This window comes from Sciurus carolinensis, chromosome 8 (assembly GCF_902686445.1).
Source record: "Sciurus carolinensis chromosome 8, mSciCar1.2, whole genome shotgun sequence".
Lineage (NCBI taxonomy): Eukaryota > Metazoa > Chordata > Mammalia > Rodentia > Sciuridae > Sciurus > Sciurus carolinensis.
The window spans coordinates 130,805,223-130,823,549 of NC_062220.1; the positions used below are offsets into that span (position 1 = coordinate 130,805,223).

The 18,327-nt window shown below is 39.1% G+C and overlaps 1 protein-coding gene across 2 annotated transcripts in view; it reads right to left on the bottom strand.

The window, feature by feature from the left end:
• Coro1c (coronin 1C) overlaps positions 1-18,327 on the bottom strand; it is a 75,850-nt gene that overhangs the window by 11,411 nt on the left and 46,112 nt on the right. For both annotated transcript variants that reach the window (XM_047560351.1, XM_047560352.1), the window contains exons 3-4: positions 13,078-13,200; positions 1,581-1,710 (exon numbers count right to left, since the gene is read on the bottom strand). In XM_047560351.1, the coding sequence (XP_047416307.1) occupies positions 1,581-1,710; positions 13,078-13,200 (253 nt within the window). The remainder of the gene's footprint in view (positions 1-1,580; positions 1,711-13,077; positions 13,201-18,327) is intronic.

An 18,327-nucleotide genomic window follows, 5' to 3' on the forward strand; every position in this document is an offset into this window, starting at 1 on the left:
ACCTAAATGAGAAGGGCAGCAGAATTTCTATGATGGAATTCTACCTCCAGGACATTTCCTTTACCAGAGGTTCCGAGTAGATCATCGGGCAGTTCCTGTTATGGTTTGGATGTGAGGTGTCCCCCAAAAGTTCATGTGTGAGGTAATGTAAGAAGGTTCAGAGGAGAAATGATAGAGTTTTGAGAGTCTTAACCTAATTAGTGGATTGATCTCTGATGGGATTAACTGAGTGGTTACTGGAGGTGGGTAGGGTGTGGCTGGAGGAGGTGGGAACTGGGGCGTGGCTTAGGGGTATAAATATGGGTATATATATGTTTGTATTTGGTGAGTGGAGTCTCTCGCTCTCTCTCTGCTTTCTGATGAAGTGAGCTGCTTCCCTCTGCCACACTCTTCTGTCATGATGTTCAGCCTCACCTCAAGTCCTGAGAAATGGAGTCAGCGGTCTATGGATTGAGACCTCTGAAGCCATGAGCCCTCAGATGAATCTTTCTTCTTCTATAATTGTGCTGGTCAGATCATTTAGTCACAGCAGGGAAATAGCTGACTAAAACAGTTCCCAAGCAAGGTCAACCAGTGCTTATAAAAAAACTATCCTACATGGAATCTTTTATCAAAAAGTGGTCCTTGGTTTCAGTAGGCTCCTGGCATTAAATTTATTTAATTCACCATAAGTCACAAACATCCTCTGCTCCCAGTTAAAAACTAAACTAACTCTCTCTTTTCTACTGGTGAGGGGAAAGATCTTTAAAAATTCTGCCACTAACATTAGTATTTTTTTTAAAGAAACCAGTATATTAAGGTATAATTTACATACACTACAATGCAGCAATTTAAGCAACTTAGAATGTTTCATAAATGTATATAATTAAGGAGCCCCTACCACAATCAGGTCACAGAACCTTTCCACCACTCCCAAAGCTCCCTAATGCCCTCTGTTTTGATTTTATGAAGAAAATTTAAAAACTCAGGTTTTGAGTAAAGGAAAAGATTTTTGTGAGTCAAACTTCAGAAACACTCAAGTGAGAAACCAGTAAGCACACTAATACCAGTTCACTACAGTGCTGTGTAACAGTGAAAAATCAGAACCATCACTGTCCAGAAATAGGGAACTGATTCAATAAATACAGACAGAAAATGAACTGTTGGAAAGTCATTACAAATATTACATGGAGATGGGCTGGGTTGTGGCTCAGTGGTAGAGCGCTTGCCTAGCATGTGTGAGGCACTGAGTTCATTTCTCAGCACCACATATAGATAAATGAATACAACAAAGACTATCAACATCTAAAAAAATTTTTTAAAAAAAGCAGATTAATGTTTAAAAAAATATTATATGGAGAACATTTAATGGTACGTGAAAAGGATCACAATGTACCACTAAATGCAAAAAGCAGGTCATATGTGAAGTGTACAAACTCACCTCTGTGTAAAATAATTTATGTAAGTGTACCGCGCCATGGTTCACGACTTCTCTGCTTCAAAACTGTCTACAGCACACAATCAAAACACATCTGTTCTGCCTGCACACAGGGCCGTGAGAAAGGCAGGCCAGAGGCAAGGAAGCACTGCTGCGTGCCTACCTGCACTAAGAAGGACGTTGCGGGCGGTCGGATGCCAGGCCACGATGCCAACTCTCTTCGAGTGGCCTTCTAAAATCACCACAGGTTCAGTCAGGGAAAGGGTAAGTCCATTTTCTGGGATCTGCCATACCTGTTGGAAAAGGAAGGAAGATGCTCCATATCACCTTTCATTATCATTTTTACCGTGACCAACCAATTCGAAGACTTGCTCTCTAATTGGAGCACTGGATAGTGTTTAGAGGAAAGGCATTTCACATTTTGTTGTGAATGACTGTGGACAGTTATTTTTAAAATGTAGTATGATATTTGAGATCAGAATATCAATAAGGCCTATAAAACATGCCTCTCCTCTTTTATTTAATATTAGTTGGGATTTTAAAAACTTCTTTATGAAGTTTAAAACTCTCCAGTTAGAAATGTAAAAAAATTGAAATAAAACACAAAATGATTGAAATACTCTTAAAAGTACCACAGGAATGAATAAAAACCCTTAATTACATCTGTGGTTTTTGAGGTGATGGTGCAGTTTTAAAAACATATTTTCTATAATTTTACATTTGGAAGATGAAAATATTTATAACATATTCTATAGAAGTAAATCTAACCAAAGAAAGAGAGAGAAAATTGGACTTCATCAAAATTAAAAACCTAGCTGGGGGGCTGGGGAGATAGCTCAGTTGGTAGAGTGCTTGCCTTGTAAGCACAAGGCCCTGGGTTCGATCCCCAGCACCCCAAAAAAAAAAAAAAAAAAAAAAAAAAAACCTAGCCAGGCATGGTGGTGCACGCCTGTAATCCCAGTGGCTCAGAAGGCTGAGGCAGGGGGATCAAGAGTTCAAAGTCAGCCTCAGCAACTTGGTGAGACCCTGTCTCTAAATAAAACACAAAATAGGGCTAGGCATATGGCTCAGTGGTTGAGTGCCCCTGAGTTCAATTCCCAGTAGCCCCCCAAAAAAATAAATAAATAAAAATAAAAACCTGTGTTTCAAAGGACACAATAAAGGAAAAGACCACCTACAGAATGGGAGAAAATAATCTGCAAATCATATAGCTGATAAGAGGCTTGTATCTAGAGTATAACAAGAACTCTTAAAACTTAACATAAGGACAAATAACCCAATTAAAAATGGGAAAGGACCAAATTGCCTCAAAATGTTTAGTGTTTGAGGTTTTCAAAACTAATTTAAAAATACTAATTTTAAGTTAATGTGGCATTGGACCAGCATACATAATGAACATCAATAGTTTAAAACTGCAAATGTTGTTATTAAATACTTTTTAGGAAAAAATGGGCAAGGAAACTACAAAGACATTTTAAGATATACGAATGGTCCAAGGCAGTGAGAAGATGCTTGACACTGTTAGTCACAGTGAAGTGCAAATCAGTCATTAGGTATCATTCGCACGCAGCCCTAAGATAGCTAGAATAAAAAAGTTTCATTCTATTATTAAAAATATGAAAAGTGTTGGCAAAGATGTAGAGAAATCAAGAGTCTTCAGAAACTGTTGGTGGGAATGTTAAATGATATGGCCACTCTGGAAAACAATCTGGCCGTCCCTTGAATGATTACACATGGAGTTACAGAGAGCCCAGAAAAAAAATACCCCCCCTTCCAGGGTTGAACCCAGGGACACTTAACCCCCAGCACTTTTGATTTTTCATTTTGAGACAGGTTCCTGCTAAGTTGCGGAGGCTGGCCTCAAACTTGCCATTCTCCTGCCTCAGCCTCCTGAGTCGCAGGAATTTCAGGAGTGCACCAAGTCCCATTAAGACCTAGTGGGTCTTAGTGGAGCTGTGCACCATTATTCATAAGAGACGAAAGGTAGAAACGACCCAAATGTCCCTCCACTGATAAATGTCCAAACATACAATGGAATACCACTTGGCCATAAGTAGGAATAAAGCCCTGATAAATGCTACAACATGCACGGACCTGGAAAACATGCAAAGAGGAAGAACTCAGACACAGACGGTCACATAGGGTAGCATTTCATAGGCAAAAATGTCTGGAAGAGCAAACTAGGAAGAGAGAGGAAGAAGAGGAGTGGTGGCTTAGTTTGGGGAGCAGGAATGAGAGGTGATAACTAAAGATACAGGGTTTCTTCTTGAGATGACGAAAATATTAAAAAATTGTGATGGTTGTATTTTTCCATGCATTTCCTAAAACTCACTGAACTGCACATTTTAAGCGGGTGAGTTCTGTGTGAATCATCTCTCAGTAAGGCTGCTGTCACTGTTTTAATCCTCTTGACCGGTGAAGACATGCAGAAGATCCCCACACCTTAACTAGGGACACGCCTAGGCAGCAGGGGGAGAAGGTAACGGGAAGTAGCCAAATGGAAGAACCAGAGGCTTTGACAATAGGAGACTATGGTTTTAAAGGTTAAGAAGCAGAAATATCCTTTAAGAAGGAAGGACCTAGATAAGGGTAAGCTGAGGAGCACTGAAAACCCTGGAGGGTATTAAATATTTAAATTTGTGAAAAGGCTCAAGTTGAAAATAATTATTTTCTTATATGAGGATGAAAATAAGTAATTTTACAGTAAAAAAAAAAAAAAAAAGATTTTAAGGAAATAGTTCATGAAAAACTTAGAACCAGTCAGTGAAAATCATATTCAACAGTGGAACAAGTGTTGGAATCCCTGTTGAGATTTTTTAGAAAGAGATGAAAAACTGTTCATTTTCAACTACTGAGGAGATTGCAGAGAATTTAGATTAGAGGTACATTTAAGGTTCAACTTGTTTCTGTTATCTGGCAAAAAATGAGAATGAAGTTCACCATCCTGAAGGGTAGGAGAAGATTCTGAGTTGAGAGATTCATTCATTACTATGGCTAAATTTTACTCCAGCCAAGTATAACCGCTTATGTAAATCATTGCAAAACAAACCTGCCTTTTGAGGGCCCAGGCCTAGATGTCACCTGACTGCCCCAGAAGCCCCCATCACTCAAATTTTACAGAAGGCAGGTGTGAATAAGCACAGAGAACAAAAGCACTGCCTCCCCTGCCCTCTCCTCACCCAGGCCACAGCCTCTCCCACTGGGCAGACTTTGAACTACGCCCCCCTCACCCCAACTGCTTCCCCTTCAGCATGACATTTGCTTTCATCCTGACATTTTTTTTGATTTTTGTTTTTATACCAGGGATTGAACCCAGGGGCACTTAACCACTGAGCATCATCCTTAGTCCTTTTTGTATTTTATTTAGAGACAGGGTCTCCCTGAGTTGCTTAGGGCCTCACTGTTGCTGAGGTTATAGGTGTGCACCACTGCACCCAGCCTGACATGTTATTTTTATTCAAGGATTTTATGATTAACAAAATAGCTCTGAATTAAATTTGGCTACTCAAATTTTTTGAATAAAATTTTGAGCAGAACAAACAGAAAACAATGGCTACTGATTTGATCAAAGCATAAGGTTGGCAGAGAAACAATTATGAAATGGGACTTGAGTGACTCAACAGGAAATGCATTTTGCAAGATCAATCTGACCCAGGCTTGAAAGAGTGGTAATACCACCTGCCATCTGCAGATGGCACCCTGAACATGGACTGCCAAACCTTCTCTGCCTAACTGACCATCAACTAAGCACCGTGCTTTCTAAATCCCGAATGAGGGTGAAGTGATGGGAGACTTTGATCATAAGCAGCAGAAACAGAGCTCTTAACAGAGCTTCATCTTTTCCTTTCTCTAGTTTCTCCTTTATCTCTTGCTTGAACTGAGGAAATTTTGATGGAGCAATTTTTTAATGAAGAAATGATGTTCTTTTATTAACTCACTTTCAGGCACTATAATGGTCCCTCCTAGATTTAGGCATTTCATACAGGCACCTAACCCACTGTACTACCTCGACACACATTCATGCAACACATTCACTGAGTAGCCACTGTAATGCAGGTCTGGCACCAGGAGACTAAATGTGGGCCCTACTTTAAGGGGAGTTAATGGTCTAACGGAAAGCACAGGGTTTTTATTGGACTGAAAAAGTAAAGACAGCAAATACAAATGGTGTGACATAAAGGTTACAGGACAGGCTCTGGAGCTAGTGAGCCCTGGCTGAAACGCTGCCCAGGACTGGGTAAACAACATAAATGTAACGTCATCCCTACACCTGCCAGGGCTGCTGCGGGGACTGAGAGTGCAGAGTCCTTTGGAGCAGGGCCTGGCATACCAAAATGCTTCCCAAAGCAGGAAAGTGTAGAGCACTAGCTGAGATGGGCTCTAGCCAAACTGATGGTGAAAACTCTGATTCTGCCACATACCAGGGGTGGGACCTTGGCGACACTCACCTCCCCTTTCTGGGCTTTGTTTCCTCATCTATATAAAATGGGATAATAATGAACTTGGCCCTCAGCAGGTGGTTGAAGAACTAAGTTGGTAATGTGAATTTAACACATTGAGAATAACGCCCCGCCTAAGGCAGACACCCAGGAAGCATTAGCTATTGTCACCCTGTATTATTCACCAGGAGACCACACAGTGTGGCCAACACTGTGCCGACTTTGGCATAAGCTGAGTGCTGAATGAAAATGCACGTGGCGCCAGTCACCTTCATGCTAAGCGAGCCTGGTCCACCAGGAAGGCCCTCTAAGGAGACGACCTCTAAGAACGAAAAGGAGTTAATGAAAGGAAATGAAAACAGGAAATCAAGTATCCAATCTCAAAATAAAAGAGCACAGATGCATAAAACAGTCTTCTAAAAAGTGCGTGCAGCATCAAACGACATCTCAAAGAGGCTTGAGGGGAAGGCAGAGAAGAGGCACTAGAGTCAAAAAGGTAATGGCACAGGCACAGGGACTGACGGCAGAGGGAGGTAGTGACTCAGACAGTCTGCGAGACGAAATGAAGACAACAGAACTGGGGTCTGCTGTAAAGACAGGTGGTGCTGCTCTCCACTGTGGGCTGTGGGAAGAGCTGTGAGTCTTTCCATTAAGCACTCATGTCCTCCAGCTGTGACCTACAAGCCCTACTCACAGGCCTGTCATGATGTGGCTCTCCGCTCTTTTTAGCGTGGTCTGCTACTTCTTGAACTGAAGGTCTTGCCTCCTGCAGCTCAGAGACAACAAAGATCAGAAACACCACTGGGTGCAAGTTTAGTCTTTTTCATAATCTGGGACCCCAGCTTCTAGCAGACTGAGACACTAATTGGCCATGTTAGCATTAAAAAGGATTTCACTTCTGGGAGCCTCAATTTCCTTGTTTGATACTGGGAACAGCACCAGCTGTGCTTGCAGAGGAGTTACTGGAAGGGTCAAATGAGCTAAAACATTTCATATAACACTAGCCTAATGGGAAATACCACTAACAGGGAGGAGCACAGGCTTTGCAGCTGGAAAGATCAGGTTTGGTTATCTCTCTCATCAGCTGTGTGACCTTTGACAGAATTGTCATGCCCTGGACCTGTATTTCCTAAGTTGTAAAGTATCTCATATTCTGGCCTTAACTGTCCTATTACAATGGTTAAATAGAAGCACGCACATAAAACCTGGAACACCAGCTAGCAGAAGAAGTCTTCTTCATGTTCATGACTATTCTTCCTGCTGTGGTTATGTCCACTACGACCCATGTGTATTTTTAGGTCTGAACATCAAGATCTCTTGGAATGAGTACTGTCTTCCAACTAATTCAGTACTGTACTTAACTGATACACATTTACATTCAAGATATCATATGTTTGAAAGCTGTGTGGGGACAGACCTGATCTCTGCGGCCCATGAGCTTTCTCTGCCCCATGGCTACAGATAGAATGGTCCTCTAAAACCAATCAGCTTTCTCAAAACATGCTGGGAGTAAGGAAGAAAACACGCCCATCCTCCACTGTGCCCTGTGGGCCTCTCAGCACAGCGGGAGTGACAATGACTGCCCCTCCCACTTCAAAAATAAATACACTGTGTGTTCTGAAATTTTCTATTTGGACAACACATTACTATGACAATGTTTTAGTTTGTTTTGAAAAAGAAAAAACAATCAATCTCAAGGATTTCCAGATGAAAAAGTGAATCAATCATTGAAAACCCATCCAGATTCCAGGGAAAAGCCTTGCCACATGCTGGGAGCTGCTGTGGCCCTGGCATCGTTTTCACACGTGGAACTCTGCACATGGCAGAAGGACAGCGCAGAACAGTTCCCACAAGAAACGAGGAACATTAAGAAACTTGGGTTTTTCTCAAGTAGTAAAGGACAATTAGTTTAATGGTTTTATTTTTCAAACACAGCACAGATTTAAAGCACACACAAAACATTTCCAGACCCTACTTTCCTATTTTAATTACCCATCATGGACTTGCTACTGGGCTAAGCACTATAGTAAATGCCATAAAAAGGGCCATTCCCTCAAAAGGTCCTATTTTTTTAAAAAGTTAAACCAATTCCAAAGGGAAAATAAAGGAGACATGATCTTAAGAGAGAGGAAGAAGCACACAGACTTGGTAGCAGCTGCAGAGCAGCACAAACCCCTACAGAAAACACTGACCCAGTAGCCCTGCAGGACACTTCCAAATGGATGACAACATGGACAGCAACACTGGATTTGGGAAAACCAACAACTGAGTGCTGGGTTCTGATCTTCCAAGGTCAGAACATCCACAGGTAAATGACCCAGATGCAATCTGCACAAAATGGAACTATTATAAGGTCCTGAAAAATGACTGAAAGGAATCAGATCACAGCCATTTCTATTTTAAGGCATAAAGTTTATTGGGGTAATATACAATAGAAGCAAAATGAGCAAGACAGGGAGTTTATTTTTGTTCCTTTCTGTAGGACAATAAGACTCATTTGGAAGAAGGGGAAAAGTGTTCACTTAATACTTTGGGATTCTTCAGGACATGGAAAAGCAGTTAAAACTCATGGCTTGTAAATATCTTTCCATCTCCCAGACTCTAGAAGAAACAACTATGCAACCCCATTGTCTGAATTTGTCATTTTTTTTTTGCATTTATGTTTAATTATTACCCTGCAGATAAGGGTAATTGCTAAACAAAACTTGGCTGCTCTTTGTATTGTTTAAAGGACTATCATTTTCTTGGAGCTAAAATTTCTCCACTTAAAATACTCAGAGACCACAATCTCAAAAACTCTATGTGAAGATATTGTCAAAGAAAAAGAACTCATAACAACAAAAATCTGAATAACTTAGAAGCAAAATGTGGCTTCTGGCCGGGCATAGTGGCACATGCCTACAATTCCAGCTACTCAGGAGATCAGCCTCAGCAATATAGCAAGACTCTGTCTCAAAATAAAAACTGTCACTGAATCAATGTTCAAAAAATTAACAAATCAATACTTAGGTGCTTGGGATTTAATGGACTTTATACTTTAAGTAATTCAAAAGAACAATCTCAAAATTAATTTTATCCTTTTATTTGATAAACTGGTTCTCCTGTTTTTCTACCAAAAAATGCATTTAAAGTGATCTTGCTGCCCTTAATTCACTATAGATACACATCAAAACTCATTTAAAAATCATTATACATTGATAGCTTCCTTTTGATCCTCAATAGGCATTATTACTACATCTCCATTTTATATGTAAGGCAACTGGGGCTGAGAGGGTTTAAGCAACCTGCCTGAGCCCCAACTCCCTGACTCGGGCTCTTCTTGGTGTCCTTCTCCAGCTGGAATAAGACCATATTAGACTATCTACTATTTGTATTCATGAGCTACTACCAATAGCCTACACTTAAGAAACTACTGAAAGTTTTTCTGTTTAAAAAAAAAAAAGGTGTTGTGTGAAATCATTCGACCTATCGTACAGTGTTTGTTTACCTGTAGGACAGCAAAGTGGAAAATTAGGTATTAAGAAACAGGTAGACTAGGAGATCAAATATTTCTTTAAAATTTCATTTCAGTTGCTAAGTTTTAAAAGATTCAATTACCCAATAATAACATGATTTGGGAATCACTAGTCATTAAAGAGTGATTTAAGTATCAGTTCCATTCTTAAGGGTCTTAAGGTTTTTTGGAAGACTCACCCCAAGGCATTTTTTAATTTACAGAATGTTCATTCCAGCAAATACAATAAAGGAGCAACATGAGAGAATTCTGGAAAGATGCTGGTCTCAATGGCAGCAGGGTTTTCAGATAACAAAATTTGGTGCTGACTAAAAACACAAGTGTGTGGAGGCAAATCACCAACAGCTACGTGACCTGCCTGCTGTCAGCGTTGGGTGTGCAGAGGGAACACCAGTGGGGTACCTGTCAGAGCTAAGACCAGCAATGGAAACTGGGAGTGGTTTTGCCTTTTCCAACAGCAGTGACCACAGGAGCCTGCAATAAAAAAAGTCTGAGGGAGCAAGAGTACTCTAGACCCAGGAGTCTCAAAACCGACCCTCCAAGATAGGCACTACACACACTAAGGAGAAGCCCAGAGAATGGAATAAAATTAGAGCAGCATTAACAGGGACAAAAGAAATGAGAAAGGACAAGGAAAAACAGGCCAGAAAAATCTTAGAAAAGCAAGCCACCATGTTTGTGAACATGGCTTGAAGATACTCTGTGAAATTAGGACAATGATCTCAGCCAAGACACCGTAAGAAAAGCTTGGAAATCTTCACACAAAAATACATTTTACCTGTGCTGAAAAAAAAAATACATTTTAAAAATCATACAAAAATAAGAAGAAAAAAGAAAACTGAACCACAAAATGACTTTTAAAGAATTAAGGACAGAATAACACCCTATAGATAATACAAGCATGCTGAACAAACATAGCTTATAGATAAGAGATATAATACTATTTCAAAATGAGATAAAATACATGAAGAAAACAACTTAAGACAGGAAAAATAAATCAGAACTTAACAAGAAAAAAAAGAAAGAAAAGAAAAATCACTTTGAAAATGAGGATTAACCAAGAATAAACAAACACAAGAAATAATGCACCTTTAAAAAAAAAAAAAAAAAAAAAAAGATCGCTCTCTTCCCTGCCTGCCCAAGATGCTGAGAGGAAAGAAAGCCAAGGGGAAAAGGTGGCCCCAGCATGGGCTGGAGAAGAAGCAGGCCAAGAGAGGGTAAATTCCCTGCCTTAGGACAGGTTTATGAATACTGCACTGGACAGGACATCCAGCCCAAAAGGGACCTTAGCATTTTGTAAATTGTCCCCACTACATCTGGCTGCATCAACAACTGCAAGTGCCTCCTGTAATTTGCCAGTTTACCAGGTTTTGGTCTAAAAGTTACCCAGCGCTTAAGCTGGCCCACAACTGTAGATGAGACACAAAGTGAGAGAAGAAACAAGAGACTTGGCCTGGGCTGAGAAGAGAGTTGCCAGCAAAAAGGACCACCTGTCTTTGAGGGATTAATGCCATCAATCCTGTTGGTGCAGAACAGGCTCAGCTAAGGTGACTATGCATGATGTGGATCCCATGGAACTGGTTATCTCCCTGCCTGCCCTGTGTCACACCAAGAAGGCTGTCACCCAACTGCATCATCAAGGGGAAGGCCACACTGGTACCTGTGGGCTGCAGCAAGACCTATGCCATTGTTGCCTTCATGCAGGTCAACCTGGAAGAAAAAGGAGCTCTGGCTAAGCCTGTGGAAATTATTAGGACCAATTACAATGGCAGATATGAGATCCACCATCACCAGGGGGATAATGTTCCTGGTCCAAACCTGTAACTTGAACTGCCAAGCTAGAAAAAGCAAAGGCTACAGAACTTGCCACCAAACTGGGTTAAAAGTACACTGTAGAGTTTTCAGCATAAAAATAACATTCTTCAGAGAATAAATAAAAGATAAAAATTAAAAAAAAAACAAAACAAAAATAAAACCCACAAAAGTAATAGGTCACACCTTCTGAGGATGACAGAACCAATTTGTTATCTTGAAAACTAGGTAAATTAAAGGAGATAATCAAGCATTTACCTCACCAGTTAAAAGCTGAAAACAAAATGAAAGCATTGAATATCACTGTCTTGCAAGCCCCTGGTGAATTACTGGATGGAGGCATTAAACACAAATGAAAAAGAATGAAAACTACACATCATGTGCTTCTCAGTGGATCCTGGTGGAAGAACCTGACACTAACAACAGCCCAGGGACTGAGCCTTGATTTGACCACACTTTGGGATCTGGCTGTCGAACTGCAAGAAATTTAGACAAAAGAACATGCAATCCACCAAATCCAGAAAAGCATGGGTCAAAGGCCAGAGTTCTTCCCTACAATACGCTGTAAGGAGAAGGATGGAGGAGGAACCTACAGATTAAAAATGAGACTTAAGACAACATATCAAGGTTTTTAAACTGGCAGGACTAAGTCACAGGGCTTTGGCATCAGTTCTAAAGGATGGTCTTTTCCCTTAGCAAAGTATGTCTGCAGCCATTAAAAAGATGAGCTTACCAAAACATATCAAACAGAAGAATTCTTTTTAGCAGCAGCATATTTCTTTAATATGCTTTAGCTGCCAAAATCATAATATCACAGGAGGAGTCATCCTCAGCCAAAAGCCCAAGAGGAAAAGTGGGTAGATGTTTAAAAAACAGTTCAGGAATTAATTTGTTTATGCAAAATAGTTTTAATTAATGAAGTACTCCAAACAATGTTTCAGTCCACAAATAACAGAAAGGAAAATACACGTGGCATGGCATGGCCTTCGAGCTTGCGACCTGACATCTGTGAGTCGCCCTGCAGGTTCGCTAGAGTCGAGCTTCACTTATTTCAAGGGCAGCAGTGCTCCCTACACTTACAGCTAAACTTTTCAACATATTTTGGGTATTGAAAACTGATCCGAACCTACCCTCATATTTAATCAAGAACAAGAAGCTTTACATTAAACAGTACCCTGGAGCCAGACACAGAGGAACACACCTGTAGTCCAAGGTACTGGGAAGGCTCATGCAAAAGGACTGCTTGACCACAGAAGTTCTGGGCCAGCCTGGACAACATAGCAAGAACCTGCCTCAACACAACAGAACAACATCCCCAAGTCTGGCTTCACACATAAGCTACTTTGGGAATCTAAATGAAGGAATGTAAAGAACTTTTAAGTTTTTTGCTTAATTGTGTATCTTCATGAAAACTCTTACTATCTCTCAATACCTGTTACAGCTCCCATTTTATCTGCATAACCTTTGGCATCTTACTGCATTATGCGAGTTTGTGCAAGCAAGTTTTTTATTTGGATAGGGGAGGGAGGTGTCATGTAGTCAAAAAGCATTCACAGACTCTTTAGAAAATCATTTTACTTTCTCCAAAATCTTCCTATAGATCAGATGTCAATAGTCAATAACATGTACACATATACATTCAAACACACACACACACACACACACACAAACCCTGAAGACAATATAACACAACCAGTCGATGTAAGGGCTTGTAAAAGGCTTATCTGTAGTTAAGTTTTAAAGTAGCTAAATCCTTATATAATCCAATGGATAGTTAAAACTGCTATGATTTTCTCCTTTTTAAGCCTACACACACACACACACACACACACGTACACACACTTGAAAGCAATGAGTCTCACTGGCTGGCGTCAGACAACACACTAGGAGCTTACCATAACCGTGCAGTCCTCTGAACCACTGGCAATGACCTGGTCGTTGTGTGGGCACCAGTCTATATCCAGCACTGGTCCTGTGTGACCACATACTGTGGGGTAGGATTTGTCAATTCGACCAGTCTGAAAGAAGAGAGAAACAAACCTGTATAACATCAATGTCACAGAGCTCACATGTTTTCTCAGGCCTATACCTTCTTTACTTATTCTACCCAAAACTCTCAGTTGTCTAAATGTGATGACATTCACATGCATCAAGGCCAATAGTAAGACAGGTCAGCTTTCATTTGTAGAATTAGTTACTACCAAGTACATTTGTCAAATTACAAGAATAAAAATTTTTAGAAACAAAAAAGATTTTATTTTTTGCATCTCAAAAAAAGGATTTTATTTGCACTAATAAACATAGCACAGAGAATTCATAAGTCTTTTGCCAAACTATAATACCAGAACAGCCAAACTATAAATTATAGAGGTTTCACCTGGGCTGGGGGGAACCCTTGGTATTACTTAAAATGTGAAACATAATACAAAAGGATAATATCTTTGAATATACAAATTAACAGTTCTGGAAATGATTGGCATTGTTAAAGTAAAAGTTTCTTTTAAAACCTTTAGCTAATTGTGTGCATGTGTTCTGTTTGTTAGAACTGGGGACTGAACCCAGGACCTTGCATGTGCTAAGAAAGTACTCTACTACTGAGCTATATTCCCAGCCCTTTTCATTTTATTTTGAAACACGATCTTGCTACATTATCCAGGTCAGCCTTGAATTTATAATCCTCCTGCCTCAGCCTCCCAGATAGCAGGAATTCTAAATGTGTGCCACCACACCCAGCTTTAAGGACATATATTTTAATGTCTCCATCTCTGTCTCCAACAGAAATGCCAGCCAACCAGTCTAATCAGCACTAACTTAGACCTCATCTGTTCTCCAGATCCACATCTCATTAAGAATAAAATATTTAATGTTTGTTGTAGCCACCACAATTTTCTCATTTTACATATTTGAATCTAACAAGCCAACCAGTCTTATCAGACCAATTTGGTGTCAACCAAGACAACTGCTGTTATACAACAGGTGTAAAAAAGCTATTCCTTTTTTCTACAGGTCAGAACCAAGCCCTGCTGAGGTGGTACGTGTGCTCTAAGAGCAGGGGCACAAAAGGAATTGCTGCACTGTGTAACTGAACCCATTTGTTGTCACTGCTCTCCTATTTTAGCAAACAGTCCCAACGCTGGGGCAGGCTTCTTGGCAAGTTTTCAAGCTCAGTAAACTCTATGACTTCTCCAACTTGACTCAACTGTGGAAATCTCCAGAGAAGCAAAGTGCTAAAGTGCCAAACCACATGCTCTGGAATAAGACAGACACAGTTTTCAATCCAGGCTCCACTACTTAAACAGCAGCTGACCTTAAGCAAGTCAAATAATCTCTCTTGGTTCCAGTTCATCATCTGTGAAACAGATACTTAACTCCCAGGATTATGGTGAGGATTATATGAGAGAACATGTTTAGGTAAATCATAGCTCAGTGTTAAAATTATCTGTGTAAAATATGTAAAAAATTTAATTATTGTACCTGGACTATAATAAAAACTCAATAACAAACTGTCACTGATTATTAGTTCTTCCGTCATAGTATTTATATTACTTTGTTATTAAGAATTAATGAATGTATACTATTTATGAAATTTTATGGGCCAGACATTGTGCTGAGTCCTGGAGGTGCAGATCTAAACAGCCCTGGGCTAGCTGAGCTAGGACAACTGGAATCCAACTGGAGAGAGTCATTTAAATGGCCGATTGTAGTGCAGCACAAGACCTGGCCCATGCAGGCAGGAGGAGGGGCAGAGAAACAGGACATTCAACAAGGCTTGTGGAGGGTCAGAGTCTTGGGAAGGTTTGTCAGCTGAGAAGGGCAATTTCAAAGATGAGACTTAAAGATGGCCTTCTCCAAAGACTTAAGGCCTAGGTTTTTTCATGTCTTACTCACTAAACTCAGGAACTGGGGATGTAGCTCAGGGGCAGAGCACTTGTCTAGCATGCTCAATCCCCACCCACCATCAATATGACCAAAAAAAAAAAAAAAAAGAAAGAAAGAAATATCAATGAACATCATATTACATAAAATCCAAGTGTTATAAAAAGGCACCATCTGGGTCATTTATAGGCAGCAAAGCAGAAAGAGCTGAGAACCAGACTGCCCAAGCTGGAATCATGTCTCTGTTATTTTCTAGCGGTGAGTTTTTGGCCAACTTACTCCAGCTCTCAAGTTCAGTTTCTTAGCTGTAATACCAGTGTGTTAATAATTCATTCTTTAAGATTTGATGGAAAAACAATATGAGACGATCAAGGTAAAGCATTTGTTACTATTTCACCACTTGAAGTGCTCAACAGATGCTATCCAAAATTTAACAAATACTGGAATTCACTCTACACAACTCAGATCATGTCCTTCCTTAAAGGAACAGCTAATAAGGACCTAAGCCAGGTAGCTTTACTGATTTCTCTTACTGCATCCCCATAAAAACCATAAGAGATGGTCATTTCACTTGTACCCCTAGTAATGTTCTGTGCTCAAGCTTGTGGCGCTGTGTTTAGAGTGTTCACTCTATTTTATGGAAATATTATTGTATGTACAGAAATCATTACTCTTCTGAATGTGTGGTATTTTATAATTTTAAGCATTCTAGACAAGAAGGCTGAATGATGTCTCAATGACTATGGACAAACTTCAGAAAAGTAATTAAAAAAACAAAGAAATAGAGAAGTACGTTGGAAATGTTAAGAAGTTACCAAGTTCAAGGAAGTAAACCAGGAAAAGGACTGGGACACCAAACAGCAGTGAGAAAAAATAACTGGTCAATATGATAAACACAAATAGATAACTATGTAAAACAGCAGTAATAATGACAAAGTGCAGTACAGATCAAAGGAAGGCAGGTAAAGTAGAAGGTGTGTGTTCCGAGTCAAAGGGCCTCAGGGCCCTTTTCTAGGGAAGAGCAAGAAAACCAACTAGTTGACATGATTCCAAGTCATACAACCAGGTTAAAATTATGGGTAAACTCTAAAAGGAAAAAGAATGTATACTTCCAAAAAGTATGCCGGAGGAGGGGAGACAGCAGGAATAAAAATTTTTTGATCCCACAAAGATGAAATAAAAGGAAAAAAGGGGTAAAAAGCATGAAAACTAGAAAGCACAAAATAAGATGATGGAAACCAAACTCCTCTAGATCACGACTGGGGTAAATGCAACGGCCTAACCTCACTAGCTAAAGGCAGGTCTCCAAGGCAGGCAGAACCCAGCTACAAGACACGGGGACCTTTAGCACTGGGGAGGCAGCTGGGTGGCAGGCATTTGCCTAGAATGCTTAGCTGGGTTCCATCTCCAGTGCCAAAAAAAAAAGAGATACATTTTTAAAGTAATGACACCAAAAAGTATCTAAAAGGGGAGGGCGCACATCAAAAATACAAAGTGGCTAAATTAACAGAAAAATAAAAACTATATAATATAACCTTGTAGCCAATATTTTAAAATATACATTTTTTTCCAAGCACACATTAAACAAGTTTTTTAAATGACCAATTATGAGACCACAAGACAAATTTCAAAAAATACCAAGGAGTCAGGATCATGGAAAGCATACTCTGAATACCATGTAACACAATTAAAAATTAATAGGAACATATTAATAAAAAATCTCCAATACACTAGAAAAAAATTAAATTCACTAATTCACAGTTTAAAAATCATAATGAATAAGGGAAAAGTTAAAACTGAATAATATATGACATATCAAAACATGTGGCATACAACTAACACAGATCCCAGTGAAAGTTTTATAAGTCCTAAACATGTTTTAGAAAAGACTGAAAATTAATGAGCTAAGCATCTAACCTGAGAAGTTAGAAAATTAAGAGTACACTCAAAGAATATAAAATTAACAGAAGAGAAACTTTTAAAAAAATCAATTAAATTGAATAGATCAAGGGAAAAAAGGAGCAAATACCAGGAATTTTATGGTAGAAATTTACAGAGTATGAAAATAACCAGGAATAACATTTGATAAGAAATCTGAAGACTTCATGAGACAATTTTAGCGGAAAATGTAACTCATCAAAACTTATTCAAGATTACAAACCATGAACATCATAAAAGAATCAGAGGTGTAACTCCACCCATCACCTACCCTCATCAATTAATCAATCATCAAATAAAAAAAACAAAATAAGCCCTGATAGTTTTATAGGTGAATTTTACCAAACATTCAAGAGAGATCATCTCAGACTTTTCCAGGGGACAGAAAGAGGAATGCCACTGAGCTCATTACATAAGGGATGTGCCACAAAGACTGAGGTAAAAAACAAAAAGAGAAAGAAAGAAAACCAAATTCAGCAATTTGAGTTTTTCTCAAAAAAAAAAAAAAAAAAAAAAAAAAGCACATTAGCAATAAGCATTGTGAAAAAACTAGTTACAAAACAGGATAAGATATACGCAATACGCATACTCAATAAGTGAACAATCTTAACAAAAATGGCCAGATATGAGCAAAAAATTCAGAGAAGAAACCTGAAAAACAACAGATACATGAAAAGATATTTGGTCTCACTTGTAATTAGGAAACTGCAAATTAAAAATAATGAGAATATTTTACATCTATCAAATCTGGCGAAAATGTAAAGTCTAAATATGAGTGCTAGCAAGAATGTCAGAAAGAGAACCTTTCTTAAAGAGCCCATAGGAGAATGTCCCATTACAATTTCTTCAGCAAGCAATAAGGTAATGGGTGGAAGTGATAAGCAACCCAGCAGTGCCACTTCTAGGTGGTCTAAGTGAGAGAAATGGTCCCATAACTTTTACAAGAATATTTATTGAAGAACTGTTAGAAATAGTGGCAAAAGTAGAAGTCAGTTCACTATCCTTCAGTAGGAGAATAAATATTTACATTAAAGTTTCTTACAGAAATAAATGTCACAGAGATATACACACATAATAATACAAAAATATGGACATATTTGAGGATATTATCGCTTCTGGGGGGGAAAGGAAGGGGAATGGATTTTTAGCTACATCTGTTATGTTTCATCCCTCCCCCCACAAGAGAGATGAAACAAACCTGGTGAAAAATTAAATCTGTTTAATATTTCAGATCAGTACTTGAGTATCCTATTATTTTATTTAATATAGTCCCTATTTTGAAAAAAAATTAAAAATGTAGTGAAGTTGAGAAACACATCAATGCTTTGCTA